The sequence below is a fragment of the Pelodiscus sinensis genome, chromosome 1, assembly GCF_049634645.1.
Source record: "Pelodiscus sinensis isolate JC-2024 chromosome 1, ASM4963464v1, whole genome shotgun sequence".
Taxonomy (NCBI): domain Eukaryota; kingdom Metazoa; phylum Chordata; order Testudines; family Trionychidae; genus Pelodiscus; species Pelodiscus sinensis.
In genome coordinates this window covers 83426041-83445112 of record NC_134711.1, presented here as the reverse complement: position 1 = coordinate 83445112, position 19072 = coordinate 83426041, and the positions used below count along the sequence as shown (strand labels likewise).

The window sequence follows — 19072 nt, the reverse complement described above, 5'->3', positions numbered from 1 at the left end:
CTACATTAGGGAAGTCTGCCTTGGACTAATCTTGAGGCTTCCCTGCAGTGTAGATGTGCTATTTTGAAATAAAATATTTCAGAATAACTATTCCAGAATAGCTTATTTCAAAATAAGTGTGCAGCGTAGCTCTACCCGTAGTGCTAATATAAAGGGCCCAGCCAACCCTGCACTTCTTGGTTCCTTCTTTCCAGCTATCTCCAATATATAGAGGGAGGAGGGACGGAATGAATATGTGCAACACATCTTGAAGAACAAGAGTTACAGAAAGGTTAATAACTGGGGGGGTTAGTTTTGGGGGGGTTGTTGTGGGGTTTTGAGGGGGGGCGTTGAATGATTGCATGTGTCCATTCCAATGAAGGTGACTCCCAAGCAGTTGCAAAGAAGTTAGAGTTCATGGATGTGCTGACTGTAAAACAGCTCGACTGAAACTGACATCCCTAGCCTGTTGAGTAATATGCCATAAGGAGCAGAGAATGTATGCACCAATTTCCTGCACTGCAGATGTCCCGCATAGGACCTGAGCCTGGAATGATTCCTGCACTCTAGGGCTGCGTCTAGACTGGCATGATTTTGCAGAAATACTTTTAACAGAAAAGTTTTTCCGTTAAAAGTATTTCCGCAAAAGCGCGTCTAGATTGGCACGGACGCTTTTGCGCAAAAAGTGCTTTTGCGCACAAGCATCCATGGCCAGTCTAGATGCGATTTTGCGGAAGAAAGCCCCTATCGACATTTTAGCAATCGGGGCTTTTTTGCGCAAAACAGTTCTTCCCTGTCTACACTGGCTCTCTTGCGCAAATATTCTTGCGCAAGAGGGCTTTTTCCCGAGCAGGAGCGTGAAAGTATTTGCGCAAGAAGCACTGATTTTGTACATTACAAAGTCAGTGCTCTTGCGCAAATTAAAGCGGCCAGTGTAGACAGCTGGCAAGTTTTCCCGCAAAAGCGCCCACTTTTGCGCAAAATCTTGCCAGTCTAGACGCATCCTAGTGGAATGGGCAGTCAGGATAACTGGAGCCAGAATGCCTGCCTGCTCATATTATGTGTATGCATGCACAATGTGATCCACTGTGAATGTCTCTGACTTGAGACGGGGAGACCTTTCATCCTTTCTACAATCTCTATGAAGAGTTGGGTATATTTACAGAACGGTGTAGTGCTCTCTAAAGAATGCTCAGGCACTTCTAATATCCAGTGTGAAGATGTTCTTCCCTGCTCATATGTGGCTTTGGATAGAAAACAGGCGGAAATTACTGGGAAACTGGGAAACCACTTTTGGGAGGAAGCTGAGGGGAAGAGTGAGGGGGAAGATGCAGCTGCACCTTACCCTTAAAGAAAACTGTGTATGGAGGCTCTGACATGAAGGCATAGTTCTCTGAGATTTTTTTGCTGTAGTAATGAAGTCACTTTCCATGAAAGATATGACAAGGGCTACATTGCCAAGGGCCTAAATGGGGATCCATACATTTTAATAAGACCAGCTTTAAATCACATGGAGGAACAGGATATAGTCTCTCCAGGCCCTTGAGAAAATGGATAGACATCTCATGTGAACCAAGGAGTAGAATGTCGAAATCAGTGCAAAATGAACCTTAATAAAGATTCTCTTGTATTGGCAGTGACATCACTGTTGACAGCAAGAGCAGGTTCCTAGCAGTGGCAAAAGCCTCCAGTAGTGGATGGCATCATAGTAGCTGCAGTATCTTGGCAATAGTTTGTCCAGTACCAGTATCCATGCAGGAACCAAAGCCAATAGCATTTTGACTGCTAAGTTGTTAGAGTCAGAGTCACCATGCCTGGCCAGTCTTGGAGTCAGGGACCATCCTCTATTGGCCTGTACTGTCATCTGCCTCTTCTTTGTCATCAGAAATGGTGAACTGTGTTATGCCTCTCAGATGGGGGGTGGAGGACTCCTCCCTGACTCCAAGTGGCTCAATGCTAAGTTCGACTGGTCTGGCTTTGAGGACAGTCTCAGATGTCCCTGTTAGCAGGGACTAGAGCCTAGTTTCCCAGTTGTTCTTGGGGATTTTCTTGAGTTCTACATATAATTTGAAAAATGTCACTAGACTTCAATAAGAAAAACATGATTTTGTTTATTGTATGCAAAATGTTCCTCGGCCCATAAGCACGTCTGTATGCTGCAAAGTCAGTGGGAGTTTTCGGTGAACAAGGAATGGGAGACTGGTCCCATTTAAAAATTCTGTTTTAGCATACCTTTTTTTTCCAATCTAAATTTATAAAGCTTTCAAAATGACCTTCTGGATATTAGCTCTCAAGACAGAAGCCAAAATAGCAGATAAAAGCACTTAATTCTTATTTTTAGGGGTGAACCTATATGCCTTATGTCTCAAAAATCTTATTTTCAGGAAAAATCCCTACTTCTCCTACTACTATAGAAAAAACACCTGAATAAGTGCATATTACACTATTACTTTACAATTCTCTTTTGTGTTGTTTAGCTAGCAAAAAGTAAAAAATGCACAAATATGTAAAATCCTCAGAGTATATTGTGCATGTATTCTTGAAACACATTTCCCATGAATATAGATCAGTTAGATACATTAGAAACAATTCAGCTGTGTCTGAACATGCCACTTTAGTTGTGGCTCTTAAGGTAGTATTAGTAGGTGGTAGAATAGAAAGGTTTAATTATTTTAAATAGCTGTTCAAGGCCTTTAGAAGAATTTTTATTTTTTATTAAATATTTTTATTTATACATTTCTTTCTACTGAGATTTAGGTGTGACTAGGGAATAGAAAGAAAATTAAATATATATTTAAAAATATTATGCCTTGATCAACAAAATGTGTTATTAATTAAAGAAAGCAGAATTAATGAAAAGTAAACCAGCTAGAACTGCCCTGATTGAGTCAATTTGATTTATTAATTTTCCCAATCCTTTGAAAAGCTCATAATAGCTACAATGTACTGTCTCTTGTCAATAAGGCTTAACACAAGCACATATAGTTCCAGGTGTAGTAGATCTAATTAAATTTCTCTCTGCCTTGCAAGTGGAGACTAGAAATTCAGGATAATTCCAGTATTTTCTTTACTCTGGGTACAGTGCTAAATGCCGTTAGCACTTACCATGGCTATTTTAAGAAACACAGATAGACTTTCATGTCTGGATGTTTTAACATAGTATTCTCCTGCTACATAATTCTCACCAGGGTGCTGCCTGTTCAAATATTCTATTTGTTTTATTTTTTATTTCTCAGGATGTAACATTTTTGATGCCAAGCACAAACACCATCAAAAAGAAGCTAAATGTGCACAAATAAACATGCAGTCGATTGAGATCACCTTTTCTATTTAAAGTACAGAGCTTGTTTGTTCCTATGGTAGCTTGATCTTGCAAGCGTATTTTTGCCCATAGAAGCAATATACTCCTAGGCTACATAACACATTTATGAATAACTGCAAAAGTTGTTCTTATATTCAGTGTATTACAGTAGTTCTATCCAGCAAATCCAATTCTGACAGTGGAAAAATGTGCATTTGCATTTTATTTTTAACTATATATTTTGTCACTTTAAATAAACAGATACACTCAGTACTTTAAAATCAATACATTTAACCCCTTTTTTAACTTGCAAAAAATGGTCCTTCTAATTTCACATTTTCTGGTGAGAAGAAATCAAAATTAATGTAAGGAGAGGTAAACTGTGACATTTGTTGATATTAAGTTAGTATTATGAGGTGACTGTGTGCGGCATAGCACACTTACATAAAAAGTAATGTTTCTGCCTGAAAATGCCCAAAACATCAGACTTTGAGAATGTACAAATATGGGACCTTATTCATCAGTACAACAAAGGCTGCTTTGCACTCCCCAATAGTACAAAGAAGTCATAAACCTGGTTTCACTTGCCACGGAAGCATTCCCTCCACCACAGAGGGGTTCTCCAAAAATAAGCTACCATGGCAGATCCTATGCCAAACTGCAGTTCACCACAGGGCACAGGTCCTTAGCCCCTAGGAATAGAAATCAGCCAGTGGAGATCAGAATAGCCTTAGGTCAGCTTCAATTCATGCCAGGTTAGACCAAAGCCTGCACAACATAAAGCTATCTTCTCCTTCTTTTATATCCCTCAAGACTTGCACTGAACACTCTTGGGCTGGGTCAGAGAATTGGGAGGTGGGTGTGGGTGTGGGTGTGGATGAGTGGGTAATCTCATATGGAAAATCAAAAGGGATGGTAAAAAGTGGAAAAGTGACTTTTCAGAAGAAAAAAGTGGGCTTGCTCTGTTTTATTATTTCATTATTGTGGGAAAAAAATTTAAAACTGGTTTTTTCTGGTTTGGGTTTTGTCCCTCAGAACTAGAGAAATTATGAAATCCCAAGAGACCAGAAACTGAAATTTAGCAATTGAACAAGAAAGGGATTTTTAGTAAGTTGTGTTAAACTCCTCTGTACTTTTGTAGTTTTTGCTAACACTTATTTTACGTTCCTGTATTTGGGACTCTACATTACAGAGGTATCCCGAAATAGCTATTCTGCTCTTTTGAGCATGCCCATTGTTTCAAAATATAACAGGCTCGCTATTCTGATGTCCCTGTAAACCTCATTCCATGAGGAGTAAGGGATGTTTTGTGATAGCACTTTATTTTCAAGTAAGTGCTGTGTAGACAGCACCAAATTTCAAAATAAGCTCTTTCAAAATTAACTCGAAATAAGCTATGCAATTTGCATAGCTCAAATTGGGTAGCTTTTTTCAAGCTCCAGGTGCAGTGTAGATGCATCCTGAATGGCTTTATTAACCTGCCCTCCCCTTTCCACTGAGATATGTTAGCTCACAGTAAGCTGTCAAAGACATGAACAGCAGCACCTCTAGAAAAGTTTATCTAGTAAAACCAGGCTACATTTCTCCACACCAATGAAACATTTCCTCACACCAGACTTGACGATCCTGAGCTTTTAGCAAAAGAGGTTGTGCGGGGAGAGAGTCTTTACAAAACAGCAGAAACCCTTCATGTCCTCCCTAGACAAAAAAAAAAAAGAGAAAAAATCTTTTTTTTTAACAAATTATTTGCAAGTCACCATTAATGAAAAATAAATAAAAAAAACCTAAAAGGCATATTTATGATCTATTCTTACTTTAACTATCTTAGAAACTTTAATATAGTTTTGTAAAAACATTAATAACACAGTAAAGATACAACAGTAATATATGCAGTGTCATATGCAAAAACCTCTGAAATTTTCACACAATAAAAAGCAGTTAGGCTACATCTAGATTCCATCCCTTTTTCGTAAAAGGGATACAAATTAGACGTATCGCAATTGCTAATGAAGCGGGGATTTAAATCTCCCCTGCTTCATTAGCATAAAAATGGCTGCCGCTTTTTTTCGGCACGGAGCTTTGCCGGAAAAAAGCGCCAGTCTAGACGCGGATCTTTCGGAAAATAAAGCCTTTTCCAAAAGATCCCTTATTCCTCTTAAAATAAGGGATAAGGAATATTTTGGAAAAGGCTTTATTTTCCGAAAGATCCGCGTCTAGACTGGCGCTTTTTTCCGGCAAAGCTCCGTGCTGAAAAAAAGCGGCAGCCATTTTTATGCTAATGAAGCAGGGGAGATTTAAATCCCCGCTTCATTAGCAATTGCGATAGGTCTAATTTGCATCCTTTTTATGAAAAAGGGATGCAATCTAGACGTAGCCCTAGTGTAATAAAAAAATATAAAATAGTAATAGAACAATTAAAATGCAAGTGACAGGAGACATTTGAGTCAGGCTGGCATGCTGAGGCATGTACGTGTTACAACTTCAAGTTTAAAAAAAAGGAGACAGTCTACCTCTTCCTTGTCTTTGTGCTGTCGTGGACATACCCTGGCAGCCTTAACTTATTTTCCTTCTCGGCCATCCTGGGAAGAAGGTTGGGCCACCAGCCATTGCAGGAGGTCCAAGCAGCCCATGGATCCAACAACTATGCTTCCCTTCCTGGGAGCCTGAAGGGGGCTGTGGAAGCACAAGTCCTCGGCTACATCTAGACTGCAAGCCTCTTTCGAAAGAGGCTTTTTCAAAAGATACTTTCGAAAAAGCTTCTTTCGAAAAAGAGCATCTAGACTGCAATCTCTTCTTTCGAAAAAGTGAGCCGCTTTTTTGAAAGAGAGCACCCAGGCAGTCTGGGTACTCTCTTTCGAAAAAGCCCTGTTTGCATTCAAGAACGCCTTTTTTGAAAGAAAAGCTGCGTTCTTTCAATTTAATTTCAAAAGAAAGATGCAGGTGAAGCTTTTTCGAAAAAAAGGCAGTCTAGACACAGCCCTCCATAGATAATGGGGGAGCCACTGATTTTTAGTGCTGAGCCTCCTGGTTATTCTACTGGGGGGAAACTCTGAGTCCCCCACAAATACCCATGAGGAAGGTCCAGTGGAAACTCCTCAAGGGAACCTTGTGGCATTTCCACTCTCCTACTCAGGTGTTGCACGTGTAAAGCACCTATATTGGTCAACTTCAATGCAGTCTTCCCATTCTGTATGTAAATGTGAAATCCCCCAAACTAATCAGACTGTGAAGAACTTCAAAAAGATTTCACAAAACTGAGTGATTGGGCAACAGAATGGCAAATGACATTTAATGTTAATAAATGTAAAGTAATGCACATTGGAAAAATAATCTCAACTATATATACAGTATGATGGGGACTAATTTAGCTACAACTACTCAAGAGAGAGATCTTGGAGTCATTGTGTATAGTTCTCTGCAAATATCCACTCAATGTGCAGCGGCAGTCAAAAAAGCAAATAGAATGTTAGGAATCATGAAAAAAAGCATAGAGAATAAGACAGAGAACATCTTATTGCTTCTATATAAATCCATGGTAAGCCCACATCTTGACTAGTGTGTACAGATGGGGTCACCATATCTCAAAAAAGGTATATTGGCATTGGAAAGGGTTCAGAAAAAGGCAACAAAAATTATTAAGGATTTGGAATGGGTCCCATATGAAGAAAGATTAAAAAGACTTGGACTTTTCATCTTAGAAAAGAGGAGACTAAAGGGGGATATGATAGGCGTCTATAAAATAATGACTGGTGTAGAAAAAGTGAATAAGGTTATTTACTTAGTCCCACAATATAAGAACTAGGGGGTCACCAAATGAAATTAATAGGCAGCAGGTTTAAAACAAGCAAAAGGAAGTTTTTCTTCACACAGTTCACGGTCAGCCTGTGGAACTCCTTGTCAGAGGATGTTGTGAAGACCAGGACTTTAACAGGGTTCAAGAAAGAACTAGATAAATTCGTGGAGATTAGGGCCATCAATGACTATTAGCCAGGATGGATAGGAATGGCATCTCTCGCCTCTGTTTGTCAGAGGCTGGGAATGGGTGACAGGGGATGGATGACTTGATGAATCCCTGTTCTGTTCATTCCCTCTGGCATTGGCCACTGTTGGCAGACAGGCTACTGGATTAGCTGGACCTTTGGTATGATCCAGTATAGCCATTCTTATGTTCTTATGTTAATCCAGTTTGTATAAATATTTTTCTGCAGTTGGCTTTTCCTGCTTTAAAAATCACCAGACAATCCTTAATTCCAGTACATCCTTGCCTTGTTTCAAGGGGCTTAATAAATAATATATGACTCCTTTCCCAGTTACAGTCATAATATTCTTTAACATAATATGGTCCATTTTCTCTACTAGGTCATATTTAAACACATTCATCAGGTACATCTATATTTACATGTGACTACTGCGAGTATTTCTACACTGCCAAGTTTTGTCACCAAAAACTTCCTTTTGGTGACAAAACTCAATGCAGCTTTTGTCAGGAAATATGCTCAGTTTCAGTGACAAAAAACTTGCACAACTAGGAGAGACATTTGTCTTTTCCCCTTCCTTCATTGTTGACAAAGAGCCAGTGTAGACTCTGCTGTTTGTTTTTTGGACAGAACTGGATTCCACCAGTATCCCACAATGCCTGTCTTGATCACTCTGCTTTTGATCTCTGCTGCCCTGCAGGCATGCACCTCTCCCCTTTCAAAGCTCTGGGAAGTATCTGACTGCTGACTGAGTTGCTCCATTTGTGGAACAAGCAAACAACAAATCAGTGACTGCTCTTGTTCTGCCCTGCAGTAGGCAGGCAGATTGCTGCCACAGATAGAGGGGGTTAGGCTGCTGTGCTACTTTGACGTTCCTCAGCACAGAGAGCTCACAGAGCTACTCATGATGCTGCTCCCAACAGCTGAGGAAGCTGTGACAGAATTTAAAGGGAATCCCAAGATGCGCAGGGATAAGCTCTGCCTTCCCACAACACTACATTGTGGGATACGTACCCACAGTGCATTTCTCACACTGTCGATAATGATCCCCCCGTGTGGACACGATCCATCGACAGAGGAAACAAGTGTGAACACCCTTTGGCAATTTTTGTTCACTTGACTTTTGGGTATTGACGTAAGTTTTGTTGACAAAACTTGGTAGTGTAGCATTTAGCCTGCACGTCAAGCTCCTCTGTGGATTATTCAGGTTCTGAGCATGGCTGTTGTCCTGCTATAAAATGTGTTAAAGAGGAAAATAATTTGCAGCATCTTGAACTATTTTTAATTACTAGTGGGAAGCGGGATTCCAGACTAGCTGGACCTTTTTTCTTGCTGCATGGCAAGTTGCTGCATGGCAATTTTTATGTTCCCATCTACTCTGTCACCTAACACTTAGCTAGTGCAAACTGTGTCCTGATGGCCTTGCAGGCCATGCTATAAAGTGCACTGCTGGACTTACCATGTGCTCTTTTCCAGCACCATTTTTCTACCCCGGTCCTGTCAACTTATTCCTTATCAGTATATAATCTTCGCTACGGTTAACCTTATATGACAGTGCACTGTTATGTCCCTACAACAGTGCAAGATGTGTCTTAATCTTGTGACATTAGCATAGACACACCATTGGGAGTCATGCAATGGGTCATTCTATGCATTTGTGGCAAATATGACCAATAGGCTTCTCAATTCTGTGGCCTATGCTGAACTGGATTCACACTGATTCCTTTAGGCCTTAAAGTCTGTGAAGTCATGATTCCTTTAGGCCTTAAAGTCTGTGAATCTTTTCGCAAACTGCATCTGTTGCACTGAGCAAATCTGGCCAAGTTTCCCTAACTGGCTGCCCTACTCATGTCAGGTCAAGCAGATGATTTCAGTATTATAGGTATGAATCCTTGAGTAGCTTGCGGTGATGGTGGATGTGATCATAGCAGCTGCAATGAACTGAGAAAATGTCTGTTCTTATTTCTTCTGATTGCTATGGATGAGTTGGTTTCTCTGGTTGCTGCCTACTTGAATGCAAAGAGTTAAGACAGACTGGACCTGGGGGTTGGCCTGTAGGCAGGAACCACCACAAGCACTAAGGTATAAGACAGCTTCAGGTACACACTTTCAAGCAGGTGAGAGAACAGTAACTGGGCCCTCCATGAGGAGGAGAAGTTATCCTTCTAGTTCCCTCCAGGTTAGAATATCTTTACTCTGCCCAAGGCTAAGCCTAGGGACAAAGAAGACCTAAAACCCCAAAGATCCTATGAAAGGGAAGGGGAGGGTGAGTGTACTGGGAGAACTGGCCCTAGGTGTATAAATGTAAAGGTTAACATGCTGGAAGAACTCAATCAAGGGGAAGGAGGAGCATTGGGAATGAAGTGTATTGTAGTTCTCCCACCTCAGAGATTGGGACTGAGACAGGTAGGTCTTCCTGAGCTAGAGATATGAAAGTTCAAATTAGGGAAGGAAATATGATATGGGTCTCTGTTATTTTAAATCCTCTTTTCAAGGCATTGTGTACGTTATGGCACAATAAATCCTCCTTTGTTTTAAAGACGTTATTTCTGTATCACTGCAAACATATGCTATTATCGTGTGATTGGCAACTAAGGGGTGTAACCAGGAGACCAAATCAGAGAGGGTTTGGATCATGAGATCCCATCCCCAAATGCATTGAAGGCATGAGCCTGTCTCTTGAAAAAGAGAACATTCAGTGGACTGGAAAAGGGTCTTGAGAGGGGCAGCCTACGCAGGGACCTTGACAGCAGTCTGGTCACATTTGGAGGAACATGTTAAAAATTCATGTTTTCTATCTAATCTATCATGACCAATGCTGGCTGCACCAGAAGATTTATAATCAGCCAAATGCAAATCTGGGACCCAATTACAATTAATTCCTCCATTTGCATAGATACAACTGCCACTTAAGGAAGTGGGAGTTTCACCTGGGCCACTGATGGAATAATTAGCCCCATTTGTTAACAGATGCAATTCCACTGACATCACTGGAGGTGCACCTGCTTCCATAAGGTCTGAATTTGGTATGCTGTTCCTAAAGTAGGTGTTACAATGAGAAAATACCTTCATGTCAACAGTGGGGGTTTAACTGATGGCTTGAAATAAGGGATAGGATAAAATTATAAGGTCTAACTAGTGAAGGGCAGATTCGATACTTACTCAAATCTCATTTGGGTTCATTGCTTCTACAAACTAGAAACTGAAGAAACTGGTTAACTGAAGGATTCACTACCCTTTCCAATGAGCTTGTGCAAATGTGTGGGTTTGCAGCAAAGTCCAGTGTGATTCGTTCATCATGGTTTCAACCTAAAACTGAATGAAGCATGGTGGTTTCCACTACATTTCACTTTGAGATTTGGGTTTTGTGCATATCTGAAGCTCAAAGCTCCAACAGGGGTGTTGAGCCCAAGTTACCAAAGGAAAGGTTCACACTAATCCCTTAAATCCAAATTCCCAAGTTTCACACCTTATAAATAGTCTATCCTGCATTTTGAGCATTCCTATTACTCTAGTTATGCTATCACCCACTGGTCTCATTCTTGAAGAATTAGACTTCTTTGGTAAGAAACACCCCACAATGCACAGTAACCTCCCAGAATTTGCTGATATTCTAGTTTGCAGAAGACAAAGCCTGAGCATGTTGCTCACAGGCCTGACACCATATTTTCAACTCAGCCCAGTAAAGTGAAGATGCACTTACAACACTTCCCTTTCAGTTTTCTGGAAATGCTCATTGAAAATGAGTTCCCTCCTGTGCCTTTGCTATTCTGTGCTTGTGCACCACAGAGTGTTCAGAGACACAATAGAGGGGAAGCAATGACTCAGACTGCAGATTTTGAAAGAGGGCATCTTCTTAGTTAATGAAACAATGAAACAAGATGAATGCCATCTTGAAGGAGAGTCAAGAAAGGTTGCTGGGGGGTGTGTGATGCACACAGACTTGGTTGAAGAAGCATGTGATTTGGCTCACCCTCCCTTTCCACTGGCTCAGTTCTGTGATCTGACACTAAAATAAAACTTACAAGAATTTCCCTTGAATTATCGTGCTGGAACACAGAATGGAGCTACAGAGAAGAAATTCAAGAACATCAATCTATTCTATGTATTGACAATGAGGTGTGAGCAGGCCACCCCACCCAAATTTAATCACTGTTTAAATGTTTAACAACTGAAACATTGTGTACAACAATTGAATAATGCAGGGGTGTCCAAACTTTTTTCAAAGAGGGCCAGATTTGATGAAGTGAACATGCGTGAGGGCCGACCATTTTGCCTGACATTCTTTGAACCATTAAAATTAAATGCAGATTAACTATTTTATGCAAAGTTTATTGCAAACGGCATACTTTTCATTTCGTCACATGGATGACAAATCTAAACAGGTGTTAAATCACTCTGCCTTTCATATCTGAAGGCCAGATGAAAAAAAAATCCAAGAAGCTGAAATATATGTCAGGAACATTGTAAACACATTACATATTATTGGTAATAAAGGTTGTCTGTCAACTTTTAAGTTCAAAAAATATGAACAGGAACATAACACCAAGTATACATGTTGTGTCCAAATATATTTATAACTGATTTAGACCAACTGACATTAACGGAGATTTTACAATGTATTCATCTCAATACATATGGATTCGTTGGGGGCCATAAAAGATAGATATTGCCAAATTACCCGTGGGGCCGTATTAAACCGGAACACGGGCCGCAATTGGCCCGCGGGCCGGACTTTGGACATGCCTGGAATAATGCCTTTCATTATGGCAAATCACACTTGGGTTGCCCTTTGATGGAGATGCATTGAATCACAGATGTTAAAGATAGAAAAGACATAGCAAGCCACCTCCAGTTTTTTTATCCTCCCAACTCCCTCCCCACCCCCATCTGCCTTTGTGTATTTTTTATCCTCCCCAGGCTCATCCTGGCTACCAGGGGTATTTTTTCTCCCTTCCTCCCTCTTCCCTCCCCCCCCCCCCCCCCCTCCGCCTCCCGCTAGCACTATAGCCAAGGACTGGGAACGGGAGAAAGGATTTGGGGTAGGCGGGGCTACTTACTCAGTTTGCTGGCAGGCAAATAGCAGAATCCCAGTCCCCTCCCTTGGTAATATGGCTTCCCCCAGTGGCCCCCCAGCTATCTGCAGGATAGCTCTCCCCTGCAAGCTCACTGTTGCCAGTGGTTGCTCTCATATTACGTCCCTCCAAACAGCAGCGTCTCCCTTTGCCTGTTATGGAAAACAGCCCTTTTCCCAGGGCTTCCAGTTGTCCTGGCACAACCAAACCCTGACCTTGCTTTAAGTTAGGAGACAAGGAAGCTGCCTATCGAATTTGGTGGCCCTAGCTCTTATCATTTAGGAGGAGTTCTTGAACAAACTGATTCTCAAAGGGTATGTCTACACTACAAAGTTAATTTGAACTAACAGATGTTAGTTCGAATTAACTTTCATAGGCACTACACATACAAACCGCTAGTTCGAACTTAATTCGAACTAGCGGAGCGCTTAATTCGAACTAGGTAAACCTCATTTTACAAGGACTAACGCCTAGTTCGAATTAAGCAGTTCGAATTAAGGGATGTGTAGCCACTTAATTCGAACTAGTGGGAGGCTAGCCCTCCCCAGCTTTCCCTGGTAGCCACTCTGGGCACCACCAGGGAAACTCGTCTGCCCCCCTCCCAGCCCCGGAGCCCTTAAAGGTGCCTGCCAGCACCCAGCCAGTAGACCCTGCACCTGGCACGGCACAAACCAGCCACCCGCTGCCACCCAGCCCTCTGCCTCTTCCCGGGACCAGGCTGGCGGCTCCCAGGAGGCTGCCCGGGGCCGCAAGAGGCGGGCGCCCACCTGGTCTAGTGCGGACATCATGGACCTCATCGACGACCTCCGCACTAGGCACAGGAAAGTGGCTGTCTAGGGCAGGATAGCTGCCAGCCTGGCCACCTAGGAGCAGGTTGGCATGAAAATCAAGGTGGTCCAGTGAGACCCCCGACCCTGAGCCCTGAGCTTAGAACGGCCGTACTGGGTCAGACCAAAGGTCCATCTAGCCCAGTAGCCTGTCTGCCGACAGCGGCCAACACCAGCTACCCCGGAGGGGATGGACCGAAGACAATGACCAAGCCATTTGTCTCATGCCATCCATCTCCAGCCTTCCAAAACAGAGGTCAGGGACACCATTTCTATCCCCTGGCTAATACCACTCCATGGACCCAGCCTCCATGAATTTATCTAACTTCTCTTTAAACTCTGTTCTAGTTCTAGCCTTCACAGCCTCCTGCAGCAAGGAGTTCCACAGGTTGACTCTTTGCTTTGTGAAGAAGAACTTTCTGTTACTAGTTTCAAGCCTGCTACCCATTCCTTTCCTTTGGTGTCCTCTAGTCCTTCTATTATGGGAACTAATGAAGAACTTTTCTGTATGCACCCTCTCCACACCACTCGTGCTTTTATAGACCTCTATCATATCCCCCCTCAGTCTCCTCTTTTCTAAGCTGAGAAGTCCCAGTCTCTTTAGCCTCTCTTCATATGGGCCCTGTTCCAAACCCCTGATCATTTTAGTTGCCCTCCCCTCTCCCACCCTCTCTCTTCCCCTATCCCAGCTCCTTTTCCCTGTCTCCCTGAGTTTTGTTCAATAAAGAGAGTTTCTATTTTTGAACACACGTGTCCTTTATTTTGTACATCAGGAAGGGGGGCTAGGGAGGGGTAAGTGGAAGGAGGTGAGGGAGGAATGGGGTACGAGCCCCCGATGGGGAGGACTGAGGTGGCTCTGCGGGCTCCTCGGGGTGGAAGCTCTCCTGCAGCCCCCCGATTAACACCTCCCCCCCCCCGGATGGCAGCCTGCAGCAAGTGCAGCTGGGCTGATGGCCGAGGGCTGTGGTGTGCCGAGTGTGGGCACTCAGGGCACTCCAAGCCAGGACTGCTTTGCAAGCGGGGAACCCCTGAGAACTGTCTGTCTGGGGCGGGGAGTGGGACCCTTTAAGCACAGCCCTTGGCTAGCCTGAGACAGTAGCTCCACACTCTATGTCCTAATCTGATGCCCTGCCGGCACTGCTTCTGGCCATCCTTAACCTCGGCTCAGGGTCCACTCAAAGGGGACATGCTATTTCGAATTAGCATTTTGCTAATTCAAACTAGTTTTTAGGTCTAGATGCACTAGTTCGAATTAACTTAGTTCGAATTAACTAATTTGAATTAAGTTAGTTCGAATTAGTGCTATAGTGTAGACATACCCAAACAGACACAAGGTGGACGGACACACTCTAAAATATGTATATAGATTGATAGGGTAGCATTGAGTTGTACAGTACATGCATGTAAAAGTCTATCCCACAGCACTAGGCAGGATTATCCTTAATTCATATTTATAAATGCTAATTTATCCTAACTCTAGTTATGAATGTTTTGTTGTTTCAGAATTTAGCCTATGAAATTATTCTTACACTCGGACAGGCATTCGAGGTGGCCTACCAGCTCGCACTACAGGCACGAAAAGGGGGCCATTCTTCAACTCTCCCAGAAAGCTTTGAAAACAAACCCACCAAACCAATTCCAAAGCCGCGTGTTAGTATTCGAAAGTCTGTGGTAAGTAGCAAATAGGAAAACCAAAACCCAGCTAGACAAACAAATATGTTGGCATGAGTCTAATAGACGTTTATATATTTGCTTGATCAGAAAAGCACCTCCCAAGATAAGCCAGGCCACATCTAGTCATCACTCCAAAGTCAGTCTACAAGGCATTAGAATCTCATCATGCCAACTATTCATAACATTTATCTCGGACCCTTCCACTTTAAGGAGCTCTATATGTAGTACTAGTCAGGTATCGCTTATGCCCCACTGATTGACATGTTTCCATGTTTATTTCCAGGTGCAATGAAGCTATTTTAAATAGCACAGGCCGCAATCAGCTCTGATTTACAACCTGTGCTGTCACTGTGATTGCCCTGAAACTGCAACCAGGTGTAAATCAACACAAAATTTAGCTAGATATATTGTATCCTTTTTTGTTTAGCTTTGACACTAGTACGAGACCGTAACATTAATATCTGTAGAAGCTAACTAAAAAACAGTCCTCGGGGGTCAATCAAGTATTAGCACAATAATCTTGTCATGTCTCTTTACTGAGTGACTGTGACTTTCCCCAGTACAGGCAGTCCCCGGGTTACGTACAAGATAGGGACTGTAGATTTGTTCTTAAGTTGAATTTGTATGTAAGTTGGAACTGGTACATATTGTAGGGGAAACTCTAGCCAAACATTTCTCCTGAGCTCAGTTTTATTCTCCCACACCTCACTTCCCTCAGTCCTTTATTCTCAAGCTGAAGTGTCTGCTGAGAAAAGCCGCTCCGCGTCTCCCTGGTCTGCTGGGGGGGGGGGGTGCTAGCTTCACGTCTCCCTGGTCTGCTGGGGGGAAGCAGCTAGTGCGGGGTTGCCTCATCCCGTTTGTAAGTAGGGATCCGATGTAAGTCAGATCCATGTAACCCGGGGACTGCCTGTACAAGATCAGTGCAAATCAATGACTGGCAGATTTTGAAAGCACAGAATTATGGTTCAGATAAGGCTTCCATCAACTAAATCCTAATTTAAGACTTGACTGAACTTTCAGTTATCTCCCTTTTCCCGCTTTCCTCCCACCAGAATGAGTTCCTTCTCTTTCCAAAGCTTCCAAAGTTTATTTTCTGTGGAAGACAACACACATTCCCAATATTTTCTCCATAAGCCCAAACAGGTTCCCTGATTTAATTTCCCTTCCCACAATTCACAACAAAACCATATCTATAGTGACATTCTACTTAAGAAGGTAGGTCCTCAGTCTCATATTTGGTTATTGATTGTACTCATCAAATATAATTTGGGGCATGTAGAACTTAAAGATGGCCCAGAATGCATTGGTCTCCTCCATACACAACACCTTTCCTGGAAACTTGGGAAAGAGCTAAAAATTGTGAGATTTAAAGACAGTCAGCAGTCCAAGAGATTGCTAAAATCTAGTTTGAGTAGCGCTAGTCAGGAATTGTCCCATTAAAGAATTCAGTCAAAAAAGGTTGACTTGTGGGACCTGATTTGTTTCACAAAAACACTTTGAATTCAGTGAATTTTTGTCAAATCATGGATACAGTTCTGCTTAGGACAGGGGTGAGCAAAAGCCTAGAGCTTTGATCTGGCCTGCGTGGCTGTTGCAGGCCCCGCCCCCACGTGCATTTCCTGGCAGCCACAGAGAGAGCGTGAGCCCTTTAAATAGAAGCAGTTGAAAGGGCTCTAGCATCCCCGGCTCCCAGGCAATGGGCTAGCAGCAAGGCCAGGAGCAGCGAGACTTTTAAATAGCAGGAATTGAAAGGCTCGCTGCTCCTGTCTCCAGCTCACATGATGCCTGGGAGCCACAGGGGAGGCGTAAGCCTTCCAACTCCTGCTATTTAAAGACCCCACCCCTTCAACCTAAGGCTCCACCCATCCGCCCGAAGCTCCGCCCCTTCTGGGGTGGCCCACAACCACTTCAAAAATTTTTGAAGTGGCCCCCACTCAAAGACTATTGCCCATCCCTGACCTAGGAGAAGAATGGGCTGAGAACAGTGAGCTTTAAGGGTCCATGGTTCCTGGGCAACCATGCAGTCTGGCCTGAGTCCAAGGACGCTGGGGCTTCCAGGCTCCCTGAAGAGAAACAAGGAATAAGTCCCAGTTTTAACTGAGACTCAGCTCCTTGTTCTAGCAGTGTGGAGCCTGAAAGCCCTAAAACCTTGGCTTGAATCAGGGCTCTCAGGGTTTCCAGGCTCCCTGCTGCTGGGAATCATAGCACATGATGTGGCTTTCAGGGTCTAGGCTCCTGGCTCCGTATCAGGCAACCTGAAAGTCCTGTGAGCCCCAGCTTACGTGGGATGCTCAAGTCTCGGGGATTTCAGGCTTCCTGAGGCTGAGCTGTACTCCGAAGGCTGCAGGCTGCAGGAATGGGAATTGGGCAAGTCAGGGATCTGGCTGGCCTGGGAGCTTGGAAGCTCAGGGATTCCTGCCTCAGGAGCATTCTGCGCGGCAGGGCTGCCCCAGAGCTATGGCTGTCAAAATCTCTAGCCGCTGCTGACATGATTCGCGTCAGTTCTACTGATTGCCACCACTGAACAGCAGCAATGAAACTAAATTACAAACAGGCAGAATTTCCTGTGAACTGGAAAAGTCCGAAATGTAGTCAGTTCTAATACTGAAGACTCAGAAGATGCTATAAGTTCCTGTCGAGACTGAAGAAGGCAGCCGCAGTTCTAACCTAAGATACAAATTGTTCAGCTGTGGTTTGGTTTTTGGTAAAGTTCTTATTGCATCTAAACTGATACTCCGAATGAAGGCCTGATGGAATGATCACCCTGGCTAGCGCCTACATTATTCGTTTAACTCAATTTAAAACTCCCATCTCAAGTGCGTAAATGTCAGAGAGGTATTGTTCTTCTTTGGATGCCTGTCCCCACGTGCCTGGAGCCGGAGAATTTTGAAAGTGGTGTCCATAGCTCTACACATACATCCCTAGCTCACCGTTTGTGCCTCCAGCTGAGGAGATGAAAGATGGGGTGGGGCGACCACCTCCCCATTCCTTCTCATTGCCATGTAGTTCAGTTTGAAATCCCCAGAATCCAGCACTTCAGTTTTCCCCTTTTGCTTTGACTATCTGTGCGTGTCTGTGAAGTTTGTACCTGATAATGTTAGTGTTTCACAGTTAGTCTCCCTGCCCTGGGGAACACCATCCACCCAACCGCAGGACTCCCAGCTTCAACATTTGAGCGTCCTGTCTTCGATCCTTCTTGATCACCACTGACTGCCAGCAATGCTTGTAGTGCCTCAAGAGGCAGTATCTGCCCTTCATTCCCCTGCCATACTCAAGAAAGGTGGGAGCTTCACCTTGGGAAGCATCTAATCTAAAAGGCCAAGAGAGCTCAATGTGGGCCAGAGAAAACCCCACCACCACCACCCCCAGATTGGCTCAGCCAGGGGTGCACCTCCTGCCACAAATTCTGAAGTGAAGTGGATCCCACACAGCTCCTTCAGCAGGGTCTTGTCAGGAGAGCCTGGAGCATTCCCCTTTAGCATGGCACTAAGTCTTCCTCCAAATCCACTTTGAAGAAATCCGACTCATCCCTGCCTGAACAGCAAGCTCAGACCAAGAGAACTTGGAAAATCCCAAGCTGTGACAAGAAACTCCCCAAGACAAGTGCTCCATCAGCACTGGCTTGTGATCAAGGACACTAGTGCCTGTGGTACCCCACGAAACACAAATGCTGGGACCTGCCAGCGCGAATGAAGACCAAGCACTAAGCCTCAGTTACATGCAGAACCATCTTTGTCTTCAATAGCTGTAGCACAGACTGTGGTTTGGGTGGTCAGGACCATTCTCACTCTGAGAAAAGCTGAAACCAACATGCTGCCTGAGGACACTTTCACTCTCCCCCAGACCCAGAGTCTCCCTCCCCCTTGGGTCCCTTCCTCTTGAGAGAGGTTATAAATCTACTGACTTCCCCAGTTCTTATGGGGGGAGGGGTGCTGGCCCTGCCCTCACTCCATTCCTTCCCTCAAGTCCCCACTCCTGTCCCACCTCTTCCTGCCCCATCCCTGCCAAGGTCCCATTCCCAGCCTTGGCCCCCTTTACACTGTCCTCATCCTCCACCCAGAATCACACCCTTGGCCCCAGCAGAAGTAAGGGGAGCACAGCCCTGAAAAGTTCAGGGTCACTGCACTTGAACATTCTCGAACAAGAAGTAGGCATGATAGATTGAATTACTCGTTTGTACCACAAGGATGTTTTTTACTTGCCATACTTCCTAATACCCAAAAAGGAGGCCAGATGGAG

At 43.7% G+C, this 19072-nt stretch overlaps 1 protein-coding gene across 11 annotated transcripts in view; it reads left to right on the top strand.

Annotated features, from left to right (window-relative positions):
* ANKS1B (ankyrin repeat and sterile alpha motif domain containing 1B) overlaps window positions 1-19072 on the top strand; it is an 823383-nt gene that overhangs the window by 800651 nt on the left and 3660 nt on the right. For 10 of the 11 annotated variants that reach the window (XM_075933985.1, XM_075933942.1, XM_075933974.1 and 7 more), the window contains one exon: window positions 14663-14830. In XM_075933985.1, the coding sequence (XP_075790100.1) occupies window positions 14663-14830 (168 nt within the window). Of the gene's footprint in view, window positions 1-14662; window positions 14831-15116; window positions 15506-19072 lie in introns of those variants that run through there. The other variant, XM_075933948.1, reaches the window with a different exon arrangement.